Raw genomic sequence first — 15,828 nt, 5'->3', positions numbered from 1 at the left:
CTGGAGCCAAATGCTGAGTCATCCCCTAAAAATGCTGCATGAACTTCAAGCTATTGGGTTAAAAAAAAATTTAAAGAGAAAAGAGAGAAAAAGAAATATCCTTCCACCACCACCACCCCCCCCCGCAAAAATCAGGGCCTGCCTTTTTTTCCTTTCACAAATCGAAAGAATCCTTTTTGTTCTTTACGAATAAAACGCCTCAGCAATTTATCCAAGATATTTGACATAGTTAAAGGAAAGAGGGGAGACGGAGGAACATGAATAGAAGGGGAGGGGAGAGAGAAGGCAGGTCCTGTTAGCTAAATATTTTGGGAGTCTCTTTTGTAGAAGTCACTTTCAAGTTCTTGCCTCCTAGCCAAGAAAACAAAAAAGCATGTTGTGCCCAGTCATGTATATTAAATCAGTGTGAGAATCCCATGCCAACTTCCTATTTCTGAGCCATGGCATGCGTGGGATGGGAAGCCAGGAAGTGGCTCCCCTTCCCCCTTTCTATTCCTGTCTCTGTCATAGGTGACCTTGGGCAAGACGCCACTTCCCTCAGCACTGTGGTTTGCGTCTTCCTCTCCCAGCGTCTCAGACCAAGGCCTTCAAGGGCACGAAGAAGCAGCCGAGAGAGACAAAGGGGTGGGTGGAGGCAGCAAAGAGCTAGTGGCTCCTCCTCGGGTCAAAAAAACTTAGCCACTCTCCTCCAGAAGCCACTGGGCGGGCAAGAAGCAAGAGTCCAGAGACAGGAAGCCACGCCAAAGAAAGACTTGAGCGGCGGCCTGCCCACCTGCCGTTCATCTGTCATTCTGTCCCACGACACAGGCACACCCTGAAACGTGAAATGGCACTCCAGGCCACAGCCAATTTAACTGAAAGGTACTGATAAACTAATCCATAGAGAGAATATAGGCTGTGGGGGCAGGGATCTTAATTATGCTCCATGCACCGTGTAATCTCCACCAAGAATAAATGCCCAAAGTCTGCAAAACAGCAGGAAAGTCACATTCCCTGATCTGAATAAATTATGCAAATTAAGCGAGCGGCTTAGTTTTTCCATACTTTTAGCTAACGTCAGTGAGACATTTTCAAATGATCTGATTATCCCCTTTTTGCAAGGAAGACTCGAGGAAGGGAGAGCGGAAAGACATGGAGAAACTCAGAAGGTGTTCTCGAAAGCAAAGAGGAATAGAAACAAACCCCAGCTGAATCAGGGTGGCTTGGGAGTGTTTTGGTGCTACACTGAGAGAGGAGGGATCTGTATGAGGCCCCCGCAAGCTGAAGTAGGGAACACTCCCTCCCTCTGAAACCTTGTGGTGCTTTGCTTGCTCAGTCACAACAAACAAACCCTGCTATTTTTTGCAAAAAGCAAAACCAAGCTTACAGAATACACCCTTGGTTGAGAGGGAGGAATCGTCCAAGGTGGCTGACAGGTCTAACTTTTAATCAGAGGCAATTACCGTATTTTTTGCTCTATAAGACTCACTTTTTCCCTCCTAAAAAGTAAGGGGAAATGTGTGTGCGTCTTATGGAGCGAATGCAGGCTGCGCAGCTATCCCAGAAGCCAGAACAGCAGGAGGGATTGCTGCTTTCACTACGCAGCGATCCCTCTTGCTGTTCTGGCTTCTGAGATTCAGAATATTTTTTTTCTTGTTTTCCTCCTCCAAAGTCTTGTGGTCTGGTGCGTCTTATAGAGCGAAAAGTACGGTATTTTATCAGGAATCCCCAGTCACAGTGCTTTTTGCGGAAGGACGCTGACTCAAACAAATGTTTGTCTCACGTGCTCACTGCTCTTTGGCTAGTTCTGCCTCTCCCGAGCTCTCAGGTCTAATCCAGCAGGGCCCTCCTTAAATTCCAATCACTGGGTGAAAGGAGAGTAAATGAAGGAGTTACTTATGCAGTAAAACTGACCAAGATACGGCTCACCAGCTACATGTACCTGGACCACTTAAACCACACGGATTCTGGAACTTTCTATCAGCTGTTAAGTGACAGTTAGAAGCAGGTGGAGTTCTGAATCTTGGCACATGGCTAGTGCCACCCCACTGTGAAGCTATAGAGGAGAGGTGTGAAGCTATTAACACATTGATTGTTCCTTCCAACCTTTCCTCTCTACTAGCTAGAATGATGTTCAGCGAGTTCAGAGAATGGAGGATTCCATTTAATAGTAAATTCCATTGCTGAACAAGCTGTTTAGGTGCTTTTATTTTTAAATTATTTTTTGGTGTTATTGTGATTACATTGTATTTCTATTGCCTTTTATCCTAGCCTCCCTCCCAGGAACTTAAGTCGATCATTGTTCTCCCGTATTTTATCCCTACAGCAAACCTGCGAGGTAGTCTGAATCAAGGCTGCCCAGTGAACTACAGGGCCGAATGGGAATTTGTGTCTGGGTTTCCTACAGCCGGGCTGGTTCCAGACCACACTCTAACCACTCTACCACATTGCTCTGAGCTCTATAAATGCATACATGGGAAGAGAACGAAGGGGAAATTGAAGAATATGTGTATACGGTGCATATCTCAAGGAAACTGTGGTTTCTAATTATCCTCCTCCCCTTCCTACAGCCCAGAGTTTTTCTCTTTTGAGTTCTTACAGCAAAGTTAAAAGAACAAATCCACCAAACGATAGGTAGAAGAACAACCATGCAATGCACACTTCAGTGTACTTTGGTGTAACTCAGCTATCTTTCATGCACTGAGCTTGAATGAGGCAGGGAGACAAGCAGGCTAATGGATCTGAAAGAAGCATATAGGGCTGACATGAACACATTAGATAGCTGTTTAATGAGCCACGTGAGAAGTGACAGAACAAGATTCTTTCAAGATTGGTTGCGTATGGCAGGGAAACCTGTGACCAAATATTGTGGGACGACTTCAGCCCTGGTCTGCTGTCCGTGTGCCATTGTACCTTGAATAAAACTTTAATAAGATCAGGCTGGTGCTCAGAAGTTAAATACAAAGCTTTCTGATACAAACTTGTTAGTGCCTTTGTTGCAGACAACAGCCTATCATTCCATAGTCTATGTTTGTGCGAATGAGTGGCTTTAATTATTCCTCCCAACTGGGGTAGCTGTGTGTGGTTTGTACATTTTATCAGTCTCCGTACAAGTGTGCGACCATGCTTCTAGCATTTATGAAATCGGTAAAACAGGAGGACACTCGGTTAGATCCAAAACCAGATTTTAATAGAGCTTTGCTGAATTGTAATTATAAACAACCGGGGGAAATGTTGTACATCTTTAAACACAGACAAGATTTTTTGTAACCTTCCAAATGAGTGGAAAACAACTCCTAAATTTCGATTGCCATTTCACCTGGTTTCTCTTTTGCACTAAGTTCTAAACAAGTCAATCAGATTTATTAAAGGGTGAATTTACTTTCCTTGCCTTGTTTATAGCTGTGATTCCAGTTGCCTGTTTAACCAAGGAACGGGAAAGGGGGATTTTCACAGCCCTGTTTAAAAACAAGCTGTCACAAACTTCCTAGGTGGATTAAACTCAAGAATCAAAGCTGCAAGAACCTTTTCCTCACATCCTCTGCTATGCTTAGTATGTCTACTTTCCATCAGTGCTCTCAAACTCACGACTATGTTGTAGTCCACAACACCTAGAAGACACCAGGCTGGGTGGGGAAGGCTTATATAGATGAAGAAATTATCCACCCTTTACACCTGAGGTCAGGACACACCCCTTTCTGAAAGGCTACTCCTCAAACAAGACCAATGAAAATTCATCAGAAGAGTAATTCTTCTCCTCAGCAAAGACAGCCATCTCCTGGCTGCTGAAGGTTTCATCTTCTTCTTTCTCCTGGGCCATGGCTTCACTCGACTCCTCAAGACCCACAACACCCCTGTTCAACATCAGTTCACTTTCTGTCACTGGGGAGACATCAGCCTTGCTCATACTGTCTTTCTTGCTTGGATAACTGGAGGGCATTAAGGGAGGGCTGCTGCCGTATCTGCAAGAGCTGAGCTGCTCAGCTGTGGCACTCTTAGACCATGGAGCAGCGAATGAGCTCTTAGAACCTTGAGAGGAACACAAAAGCCAGTGAAGATCTCCCCAGAGAGTTATCCTGCATGAGGAGAACAATATCCTCTCCCGTATCTAAGGGCGCAGAACAATCCGTCTTGCCAGAGCAAAACAGTCCCTTCTACCGCCTTCCTTTGCTGGGTGCTAAATAGAATGTCAGACAACTATTGAACTATAACAAAAAGGCTTCACAACTTGGGATTTCATTCCCAGTTGTGCTTCTGGGCTGACATAGCAGCAAACATTATAGGTTTCTCACATACAGAACAAGGAGCTCTCTCTTACCTTTTTGAGCATCCCGTGCCTTCGTTTGGACAGATCCTTTTGGAACAGCAGCAGCTTTGGGGACTGCCATCTCTTTCCTGCTCCTCTTTGATGAAAGTGGGGTACCTTCAGTTGATGACTTGATTTGTTTTGCCCCTGTGTGAACAAGTTGTATACAGTGGTACCTCAGGTTAAGTACTTAATTCGTTCCAGAGGTCCGTACTTAACCTGAAACTGTTCTTAACCTGAAGCACCACTTTAGCTAACGGGGCCTTCTGCTGCTGCTGCGCCGCCGGAGCACGATTTCTGTTCTCATCCTGAAGCAGAGTTCTTAACCTGAAGCACTATTTCTGGGTTAGCGGAGTCTGTAACCTGAAGCGTATGTAACCCAAGGTACCACTTTCCTTCTTCTTTTTGATGGATTTAATGTTAACCTGGAGCCCCTCCAGATATCCTTTTTATTGAGTATGCATCATGCTCATGATGTTGTGGGGTGGTTACAAACCAGCAGACTTTCAGTGCTGCTTGTGCCTGCAAGAAGTTTGAAGGAGGTCACACTGCTTTGTTTGCAAGTGGTGTATGCCCCATACCTTCCTGCTAAAATCCTATAACTTTTCATAACATTTCAAGGTTCCGGCAGGTATATGCCCAACTACATGCCCTATGGATCTCTGCTTTTCAAGGCAGGTGAAAACAAGCTGTGGGGTCTTGATCGGGTGGGTCCAAGATGTAGTGAATGTTTCACTGTGTGAGGGAGAGGTGCCTGCCCCTTTAAAGGGGGTGACAGTGCTGCCACTACTAAAGAAGCTGGTTATGGACCCAATTAACAACTATCAGTTGGTCACAAATATCCCCATTTTAGGGAAGGCGATAGAGAGGGTTGTGGTGAAACAACTGCAAACATTCCTGGATGAGACTGACCAACTAGATCCATCCCAGTCTGGGCTCAGACCTGGATTCAGGACCGAATCAGCCTTGGTTGCCCTGATGGATGACCTTTATAGAGAAAAGAACAGGGAGAGTGCAGCCCTGCTCAATCTCTCAGCAATTTTTGATACCATTGACCACGGTATCCTTCTGGGCTGACTCTGCGGGATGGGAACTGGTGGCACTGTGCCACAGTGCCTCTCTTCCTACCCTGCAGGATCATGCCCCAAGTAGAGAGAATGCTCTTTGGGGGCCCTGGTGCTTACCCTGTGAAGTGCCAAAGGGCACCTTTTACCCCCCAATGCTACACAACATCTATTTGAAGCCACAGGGAGTAGTCATTAGGACGCGTGGTGCAAGGTGTCATCTGTATACTGATGACACTGAGCTCTATTTCTCCATTACATCTGAGTCAGGAGACGCTGTGCAAGCCCTGGACCAGTGCCTGGATGCAGTGGTGGACTGGATGTGGGCCAACAAGCTGACCTTGACACTTAGAAATACAGGGGCCTTGTGGGTGGATGGCTCCTGTGTCCAGGGTAAAGGTCAACTGCCTGTTCTAGACAGGGTAAGATTCCCCCCAAAGGATTTGGTTCGCAGCTTGGAGGTATTCCTGAATCCATCTTTGTGATTAGAGGCCCAAGTGACCTCTGTGGCTAGGAGTGCCTTCCACCAGTTTCTGTTGGTATGCCGGCTGCAACCACTACTGGACTAGGAAAGCCTGACCCCAGGAGTTCATGCACTGATAACCCCAAAGACGTGATTACTGCAATATGTTTTACATGGGGCTGCCCTTCTATATGGTCCAGAACAGCCTTTCTCAACCTTGGGTCCCCAGTTGTTGTTGGACTACAACTCCCACCATCCCTAGCTAGCAGGACCAGTGGTCAGGGATGATGGGAGTTGTAGTACAACAACATCTAGGGACCCAAGGCTGAGATGCAGCTAGCGCAGAATGTGGTGGCCAGACTGCTCACAGGAGCAGACTACTGACAGCATACTACTCTGCTGCTGAGCAGACTGCACTGGTTAGCAATTTGCCAGAGGGCTGGGTTCAAGGTAAAGGTAAAGGTACCCCTGCCCGTTCGGGCCAGTCTTACCAGACTCTAGGGTTGTGCACTCATCTCACTCTATAGGCCGGGAGCCAGCGCTGTCCGCAGACACTTCCGGGTCACGTGGCCAGCATGACAAGCTGCATCTGGCGAGCCAGCGCAGCACACGGAACACCGTTTACCTTCCCGCTGGTAAGTGGTCCCTATTTATCTACTTGCACCCGGAGGTGCTTTCGAACTGCTAGATTGGCAGGCGCTGGGACCGAACGACGGGAGCGCACCCCGCCACGGGGATTCGAACCGCCGACCATGCGATCGGCAAGTCCTAGGCGCTGAGGTTTTACCCACAGCGCCACCCGCATCCTGGTTTCAAGGTATTTGTGTTAATTGCCAAAGCCCTAAACAGCTTGGGCCTAAAGTACCCTAAGGACCACCTGGTTCCTTATGCTACATCTCAATCACAGAGGCCTTCTGATGGGCACTTTTGGAGGCCCCACATGCCCCTCAGGTTCTGGTGGCCTTACCAGGGACTGAGCCCTGTAAAACTCCCTGCCTAGTGGAACACCTCGCTAGTAGAGGTTCATCAGGAGTCATCCCTGTTTGTTTTCAGATGTCTTCTAAAAACCATATTACAGTGGTACCTCGGTTTAAGAACAGTCCGGTTTAAGAACCATTTAGTTTACAAACTCCGCAAAACCGGAAATAGTGTCTTGGTTTGAGAACTTTACCTCGGTCTAAGAACTAAATCTGAATGGTGGAAGGGCACCGGCGGTGAGAGGCCTCGTTAGGGAAAGCGGACCTCGGTTCAAGAACGGTTTTGGTTTAAGAACGGACTTCCGGAATGGACTAAGTTTGTAAACCGAGGTACCGCTGTATTTAAATGGGCCTTTCAAACCTCAGATTCTTTGCCATCCAGCTTTTACTGATGTGCCTGACATTTTAAAATTGTTTTTACTGCAGTGTTGTATTTTCAGGTTGTATACCACCTTGTGGTTTGTATCTCTCTCTCTCTCTTTATACAAAAGTGCAGTTTCTAAATATTTGCATAAATAAATAAATCAATAGTAAACACAAATGTTCCAGGGTGGCTGTTGCCCTGTTTTTGTTTTACTGTAGCACAAAAGTTGCCCCTACAGATGGGAACAACATGGTAGCATTGGGGAAGCACAGCAGAACAATTAATAAAGTGGAAACTATAGTCTTGATTGCATCAATGACATGTTGCAGAATACACCCTGCCCCCCCCCTTAAAAACCCACACACCAGTTTGGAAGAGCCCCAAGTTGATCCTGCCAGTAGCCTACGCTAGCTTGCACTCATAGTTATGGCACATAGCTTAAAAGAGAAGAGAGGCCTGAGGTTGAGGTTGCTGGGGAGGGTGACTGGTCAAAACCTCACCTTCTATGTTGGTTTTCTTTTTGAAATCTCCATCAGATTTCATCACTGGTGTCTCAGGCAGAAGCTAGGAGAGAGATACTATTTGTTAATGTTAACAGAGAGAACATGATGGACCTACTAAAACTTCACTAGACCAATAACATCTACCTTCCTCACAATGGACTGTTAGGAAAATATATGAAGGGGCCGTCTGCAGTAGCCAGATTGTTAAAAGCGGGGAGATGCCCAAACATTTCTAAAAGTGCAAAGACTGAACCAACCTTTTCTTGGCTCTCGTTTGATGTTGATACATTTTTCTTCCCACCCTTTGGTTCTCGGATCCTCTTGGCAGGAGGCTTACAGGTAACGTGTACATGATCTACAATGCAAAAAGGAACAAAGAGTGCAGGGTGGGGGGGTCTGTTTTTCAGCTCGTCTGACAATATTCTGACTTCTGACCCCATCCTGCATGTCAAGGTACCTTTCAAGTCTCTGTTGTTTTTAAGTGACTCTCTCCCGCTGAATCGGCTATAGAATCCAAATATCCTTATTCTCTCCTGGTGCGGTGAAAGAGAAGAGTAGGTGTTATAGTACTGATATGCTTCAGTTAGTACCCAATTTCTAATAGGAGAGAAAGGCTGGGGCTCCCGGCTGCCATGCCTTTTGCCCTGGAGGTCAGTTGCCCCAGCTCCAAATGTATGGCAACTCAGAGCACAGGCTATCTCTGCATGGCCTCAGAACCACGCTCTTCTTATGCCACAGACTCCAAACCCCAGCCTTGGCATTATAAACTAGCCCTGCTCAACTAGAAGCCCCAGTTGGCTTAAGCTAGGATTTTCTTCCCCACACATAATATATTCATGGCTAGGACCCAAACCAATGGATTCAAGTTACAAGAAAGGAGAGTCCAACTAAACTTTAGGAAGAACAGTGGAACAGACTCCCATGAGAGGTGGTGGGCTCTCCTTCCTTGGAGGTTTTGAAGCAGAGGTTGGATGGCCATCTGACATGTATGATCTAGTTGAGATTCCTGCATTGCAGGGGGTTGGACTAGATGACCCTTGGGGTACCTTCCAACTATACAATTCTATGATTCTATGCATTTGAGTGCACGGATTTCTTCCTTGCTATTGGATCTGGGTTGGACTGGGTTAAGAACATGCATGCAGATTAGTAAATCAGACCCAGGGCAAAACTATCAGCCCCTGCTGTATAGTGGTCTTATCCTAGGAGACGGGATGCAAAACCAACAGTGGAGCTAGACAACTTCCTCATTTAACAGCAGCAGTTCACCTTGTGTGGCCGCACATTTTATAGCATGGCAGATTTTAGGTGAGGAAAGAAAAGGCTCAAAAGCGGATTCTAAAAGTTAAAACAAAACAAAAAAATTGTGCAAGCAGTGGTATTGCGCTTCCTCCACTCATTCAAAACAGGATTCACAGAATACACCACCGTGCAACACCCGCAGATGTGAATGGGGAGCTGTGCATTAGCACAAGGGCTTGTGAGGATGCTATTCAGTTGCTGCAAGTTGCTAGTGATGATAGAAAATGAAATGAAATAACGAAAGGAAGTCCTCTCCCCTTGTTGTTCCCCCACACAAACATTAGTCACAGGGAACATAAAATGACTAATTAAGGAGCAATGTACCAAGAATCCCACAACAGAAAACAATGATGGGCCAAAGCTGGAAGGGAGAAGCTTTTTAATTCTTTTTTTTTAAAAAATCAGTGGCTCTAAAGACCCACAATAACCTTTGCTACCCCACAGCAGACAGGATGGTGCTGAAATCTGAGTGCGCTCCAGCTGCTCAGTCACTCACTTGCCTCCAAGGTTCCCAATGGGCCCTGCTGCCTAGTAGGTGGAGGTTAGAGGGCAACACCAGGGAAGATCAAGTATGATGGCAGGAAATGCATCCTTAAGAATCTCATGTTATTTCTGTTTCTGATAAAATACTAGAATGGGATTTTCCATTGCAAGAATGTTTTGTAAGTTGCTTTGAAAGCTCTTCTTGGCTGTAAAGTGGGATATTCTAAATAAATCAATAAGATTTCCATTTCATTCCATACAAAAATTGCTACATGGATCGTGTCTGAGAAAATACAGGAGAACACAGAAGATATTGGGCCCCAATGATCTGCCAATAACATCCTCTGCAAAAAGCGTGAAAGCAAAGGATGCAATTATTCCAGAGAGAAATCAACCTAGATTTAGGGGGGGTGGGTCATGGAACCTGCCTGTGTCACACCTGAATGCTTAATTGCTCTGCTTCATTTGCCATCTTCACAGCAGCTTCAAAGTCCCTCTTGTCACCTTTGTTCTTTAGCTTGGCCTCAAAAAGAAAATACAGAACATAGCTATGATTTAAGAAATGAGGGAGAGAGAGACTGTGTGTGGAGACTGTGTGCTTCTTAACATCAACAGATGAGGGGGAAATTCTGCAATCCTTATCTGCATGCCACTTTTGCTCCTCTTTCTACAAGTCTGGAGCAAATCTGAGTTTAAATACACAGATTTGCCACTACTGCGCCTAAATTGACCCTCCTAGAGCTACAATTCCCAAGGTGCCTTGGGGGAAGTCATGATAGCTGGACAGCTCTGAAATTAATCCAAGTTCATTGTGCAGCTGGGGCCTAATCAGGCAACTGTCTTTCCAAATTGCAGGGCTGGATTGCAGATGGAGGGAACGGGGGACGGGGACAAAGTTCTCCTCTGATTTTGGGATTAAGAAGCTTGCAGAAATCACACACCAGCTTTGCTAGCAGATTTTGGCAGCTTGCAGACAACCTGTTTATTGAGCACTCATTTTGATTTGTTTGCAGGGAGGATATACAATGTCGTATCAGGCAACTGTTACCCCATAATTTCCAGTGCATTTTGCTGTCATTTTCCTTACTGCATAACATCTGCTTTTTTTTTTTTTTTTTTGAGGGGGAAGCAGGTTTGTTGCACAAGAGTGCCCATTCCTCTTTAATCGTGCAAAGTGAAGTATTTCACACAGCACATAATTAAACTATGGAACTCGCTCCTACAGGAGGCAGGGATGGCCACCAACTTGGCTGGCTTTAAAAGAGGATCAGACAAATTCATGAAGGAGAGGGCTATATTGATGGTTACTGACCATGATGGTTATGCTTTAATAATAATAATAATAAATTTTATTTATACCCCACCCTCCCCAGCCAAGACCGGGCTCAGGGCGGCTAACACCAGGTATAAAAACAATTGATTAAAATACAACTTAAAAACAAGATTAAAATACAACATTAAAATGCAGCCTCATTTCAGTAGAAACTCAAATCAAAAACTTTTTGGGGATGAAAACGTCAAATCTTCACCAAGGCCAACTATCCGGACTGGTCTTACATGGGCCAGAAAAAAGCCAGAGGACTTTGCCCCCACAATGTTTCTGATTGCTGGAAACCACAGGAGGGGAAGAGGGATCTTGTGCTAGAATCCTGCTTGTGGGTTTCTCATTGGTACATCCGACTGACAACTGTGAGAACAGCATTCTGGACTAGATGGGCCATATTGCCTTGATCCAGAAGGCTCTTCTTATGTTCTTATGCCCGAATGCGACTGGTCTGGATCCCACCCGCAAAAGAGCAAGCGTCGGGAAGTATTCACTTTTCCCAACTATTGTTTGTAACTTCCTCCAGATTCTGCTCCCTTTCAAAAGGCACCTCCTGTTCATTGGACCCTCTTGGAACCCATAGCCTCATGGAGACAGGGACACCTTATTTTGTGAACAAGCCGCCATTAGCAAAAAGCCCCACTTACCACGCCTTTTCCCTTCACATAAGATTCCTCAAAGTTCCTCAGCATGGAGGCAGAGATCCAAGCCCGGGTCACAGAGCTGCCCAAGAAGGTCACATGGTACTTGCACTGAAATGGGAATGGAAACAGAGAGCATGTCAGTTGTGGTGGGTGCCATGCCTGTGAGAGACAGCGTGTGAACACATCTCAGATAAGGACTAATGTGGGTAAGAACCTTTCACCTGGAGCTGAGTAGTAATTACTTTAGGGATAAAGTCAGATTTATCCCACCAACATGAAAGCACAATATAATATAAAATAAATATACATAATACTTAACAGGAAGTGAATCTGCCTGAGAAGAGAACAGGAAGTACTCTCCAATGTCTGGATCAGCCTCTATAATTCCAGGCCACCTATAAACACATGGTTGGAAAAGAGCGAAAGACACTGTTGTGAAGACACCGCCAGGGCAACCCTAGCTTCTGCTAGCTGTTAACAGAGGACTGGGAAATGTTTTGAAGCCCCGTTTAAAAAAGCAAACAACGTCTTCTATATGGCCCATTTGACCCCAAAAGAGCTTTTGAAGACCTCAAATGCCAATTTGTTCATCTTTTAACTAACTAATGTTACTATTAAAGGTCTGGTTTTTTTACCTTTTACCCTTCTGGGAGGACTGGAGGACAATATATGCAATACTAGTTTCGGTCCAGAAGTAAATTGGTGGAAAGTTATTTTGAAGGCTTAAAATGTTAAGCATGCAGGTCGTATATTATAGAAGAACAAGCCTTGCTAAGGAGCAATCAGCATGGCTTCTGCAGGGAAGCCATTCAGTTTTCACACAGGACAGTGGTACCTCGGGTTACAGACGCTTCAGGTTACAGACGCTTCAGGTTACAAACTCCGCTAACCCAGAAATAGTACCTCGGGTTAAGAACTTTGCTTCAGGATGAGAACAGAAATCGTGCTCCGACGGCGAGGTGGCAGCGGGAGGCCCCATTAGCTAAAGTGGTGCTTCAGGTTAAGAACAGTTTCAGGTTAAGAATGGACCTTCAGACCGAATTAAGTCCTTAACCCGAGGTTCCACTGAACTTGCCTGAGGAAGTGCAGAGGTCTTAGCATCCATTGCATCCCTATGTCTGGACCTGCCACTCTGCATGCTCTGAGAGCAAAGGTCTGAACCAGGAGTTTGCTGTTCTCATAGAGGCTCTCATGGAGGTGTGGGATCAGGGCTCTAAGCTGCGTGCAGAGGCCTCCCAAATCTCTTGCACCTTCAATGCAAGGAAAGTGGTGAATCTGGACATACAGCTGTCATGGAGGAAGCAGGACTAGCAAGTGCATCCCTTCTCTCTCATCACACCTGCAAAGGGCTAGTGTCAACAAAAAGAGATGCGTACATACAGTGGTTGCTTCTGCAGTAGAATCATAGAATCATAGAGTTGGAAGAGACCACAAGGGCCATCGAGTCCAACCCCCTGCCAAGCAGGAAACACCATCAGAGCACTCCTGACATATGGTTGTCAAGCCTCTGCTTAAAGACCTCCAAAGAAGGAGACTCCACCACACTCCTTGGCAGCAAATTCCACTGTCGAACAGCTCTTACTGTCAGGAAGTTCTTCCTAATGTTTAGGTGGAATCTTCTTTCTTGTAGTTTGGATCCATTGCTCCGTGTCCGCTTCTCTGGAGCAGCAGAAAACAACCTTTCTCCCTCCTCTATGTGACATCCTTTTATATATTTGAACATGGCTATCATATCACCCCTTAACCTCCTCTTCTCCAGGCTAAACATGCCCAGCTCCCTTAGCCGTTCCTCATAAGGCATCGTTTCCAGGCCTTTGACCATTTTGGTTGCCCTCCTCTGGACACGTTCCAGTTTGTCAGTGTCCTTCTTGAACTGTGGTGCCCAGAACTGGACACCGTACTCCAGGTGAGGTCTGACCAGAGCAGAATACAGTGGCACTATTACTTCCCTTGATCTAGATGCTATACTCCTCTTGATGCAGCCCAGAATTGCATTGGCTTTTTTAGCTGCCGCGTCACACTGTTGGCTCATGTCAAGTTTGTGGTCAACCAAGACTCCTAGATCCTTTTCACATGTACTGCTCTCAAGCCAGGTGTCACCCATCTTGTATTTGTGCCTCTCATTTTTTTTGCCCAAGTGCAATACTTTACATTTCTCCCTGTTAAAATTCATCTTGTTTGTTTTGGCCCAGTTCTCTAATCTGTCAAGGTCGTTTTGAACTGTGATCCTGTCCTCTGGGGTGTTAGCCACCCCTCCCAGTTTGGTGTCATCTGCAAATTTGATCAGGATGCCCTTGAGTCCATCATCCAAGTCGTTGATAAAGATGTTGAATAAGACCGGGCCCAAGACAGAACCCTGTGGCACCCCACTAGTCACTCTTCTCCAGGATGAAGAGGAACCATTGATGAGCACCCTTTGGGTTCGGTCAGTCAGCCAGTTACAAATCCACTGAGTGGTAGCATAGTCAAGACCGCATTTTACCAGCTTCTTTACAAGAATATCATGGGGCACCTTGTCAAATGCCTTGCTGAAATCAAGGTAGACTACATCCACTGCGTTCCCTTCATCTACCAGGCTTGTAATTCTGTCAAAAAACGAGATCAGGTTAGTCTGACATGACTTATTTTTCAGAAATCCATGCTGACTATTGGTGATCACAGCATTCCTTTCTAGGTGCTCACAGACTGTTTACTTAATGATCTGCTCCAGAATCTTCCCTGGTATTGATGTCAGACTGACTGGGCGGTAATTATTTGGGTCCTCTCTTTTCCCCTTTTTGAAAATAGGGACAACATTTGCCCTCCTCCAGTCTGCCGGGACTTCGCCTGTTCTCCAGGAATTCTCAAAGATGACTGCCAGTGGTTCTGAGATCACATCTGCCAGTTCTTTTAATACTCTTGGATGCAGTTCATCTGGCCCTGGAGACTTGAATACATCTAAACTAGCCAAGTATTCTTGTACTATCTCCTTAGTTATTCTGGGCTGTGTTTCCTCTGCTGAATCATTTGCTCCAAATTCTTCAGGTCGGGCATTGTTTTCTTTATCGGAGAAGACTGAGGCAAAGAAGGCATTGAGGAGTTCAGCCCTTTCTGTGTCCCCTGTTTGCATTTCACCATCTTCTCCTCTGAGTGACCCCACTGTTTCTTTGTTCTTCCTTTTGCTACGAACATACCCATAAAAGCCTTTTTTGTTGCTTTTAACCTCTCTAGCAAGCCTGAGTTCATTCTGTGCTTTAGCTTTTCTGACTTTGTGTCTACACGTGCTGGCTATTTGTTTGAATTCCTCTTTGGTGGTTTCCCCCCTTTTCCATTTTTTTGTACACATCCTTTTTTAATCTTAACTCAGTTAAAAGTTCTTTAGATAGCCACCCTGGCTTCTTTAGGCACCTTCCATGTTTCCATCTCATTGGTATTGCCTGAAGTTGTGCTTTTACTATCTCCCTCTTAACAAACTCCCAGCCATCATGAACTCCCTTTCCTTTTAGTATTACTGTCCATGGGATCTCACCCAGCACTTCCCTAAGTTTTATGAAGTCGGCTTTCTTAAAGTCAAGAAATTGAGTCCTAGTATGCTTGGCTGCTCCTTTCTGCTGTATAGTAAACTTCAGAAGAGCATGATCACTCGCGCCTAATGATCCTTCCACTTCTACCCCACTAACCAGGTCATCAACATTGGTTAGGACCAGATCTAAAATGGCTGTTCCTCTTGTTGCTTCTCCCACTTTCTGGACAATGAAGTTGTCTGCAAGGCCAGTGAGGAATCTGTTTGACCTTATGCTCTTGGCTGAGTTTGACATCCAACAAATATCCGGGTAATTGAAGTCCCCCATTACTACTATCTCCCTTCCTTTTGCATGCTTGGCCATCTGTTCCAGGAAGGCATCATCTATGTCCTCCGTTTGGCTTGGGGATCTATAGTAAACTCCCACAATGAGGTCACTGTTATTCTTCTCTCCCTTAATTTTGACCCAAATGCTCTCACTTTGGCTTTGAGGTTCTAAATCTTGGATCTCTTCACAGGTATACACATCCCTGACATATAACGCCACTCCTCCTCCTTTCTTGTCTGGTCTGTTTCTCTGAAATAGATTGTATCCCTCCATTATTACATTCCAATCGTGGGACTTATCCCACCAGGTTTCAGTGATGCCTATTATGTCATATTTAGTTTGCTGTACCAAGAGCTCAAGCTCATCTTGTTTATTTCCCATGCTTTGCGCATTAGTGTACAGACAGTGAAGTCCATTAATCATTCCCCCGTGTCTCTTATTTAAGGATTTTTTCCTCCCACCACTAGGTCTGCGTGCTGTTTGCTCCATTTGGTCTATGACATTTGGATGATCATCTTCATCAATTGATAGACTCCTACCTTCAGGAGCACTGTCTCCCTGACAGTAGTCTGTCTCTCTACAATTGTCA

The 15,828-nt window shown here is 45.5% G+C and overlaps 2 protein-coding genes and 1 long non-coding RNA gene across 6 annotated transcripts in view; 1 reads left to right on the top strand and 2 right to left on the bottom strand.

Annotated features, from left to right (window-relative positions):
* The window catches only part of LOC308462208 (phosphatidylinositol 4,5-bisphosphate 3-kinase catalytic subunit alpha isoform-like), a 38,976-nt gene extending 37,110 nt beyond the window's left edge, over positions 1–1,866 (bottom strand). The window contains exon 1 of the mRNA XM_080979665.1: positions 1,763–1,866. The gene's annotated coding sequence lies outside the window, so the exon portion shown is untranslated. The remainder of the gene's footprint in view (positions 1–1,762) is intronic.
* A 192-nt stretch (positions 1,867–2,058) lies between these two features.
* Positions 2,059–2,548, top strand: LOC308462409. Its single transcript, XR_013979124.1, has 2 exons — positions 2,059–2,149; positions 2,251–2,548. It is a non-coding gene; the product is annotated as an uncharacterized lncRNA (long non-coding RNA).
* A 599-nt stretch (positions 2,549–3,147) lies between these two features.
* The window catches only part of ZCWPW1 (zinc finger CW-type and PWWP domain containing 1), a 36,544-nt gene continuing 23,863 nt past the window's right edge, over positions 3,148–15,828 (bottom strand). For all 4 annotated transcript variants that reach the window (XM_080979758.1, XM_080979759.1, XM_080979756.1 and 1 more), the window contains exons 10-17: positions 11,729–11,804; positions 11,413–11,517; positions 9,881–9,964; positions 8,114–8,189; positions 7,914–8,011; positions 7,654–7,717; positions 4,298–4,432; positions 3,148–4,008 (exon numbers count right to left, since the gene is read on the bottom strand). In XM_080979758.1, coding sequence (XP_080835884.1) covers positions 3,686–4,008; positions 4,298–4,432; positions 7,654–7,717; positions 7,914–8,011; positions 8,114–8,189; positions 9,881–9,964; positions 11,413–11,517; positions 11,729–11,804 — 961 coding nt within the window. In that variant the 3' untranslated portion in view covers positions 3,148–3,685. The remainder of the gene's footprint in view (positions 4,009–4,297; positions 4,433–7,653; positions 7,718–7,913; positions 8,012–8,113; positions 8,190–9,880; positions 9,965–11,412; positions 11,518–11,728; positions 11,805–15,828) is intronic.

This window comes from Podarcis pityusensis, assembly GCF_964106645.2.
Source record: "Podarcis pityusensis genome assembly, chromosome: 13".
NCBI lineage: Eukaryota > Metazoa > Chordata > Lepidosauria > Squamata > Lacertidae > Podarcis > Podarcis pityusensis.
Note: the sequence above shows the minus strand (reverse complement) of the source record. Positions and strands in the feature narration are given on the sequence as shown.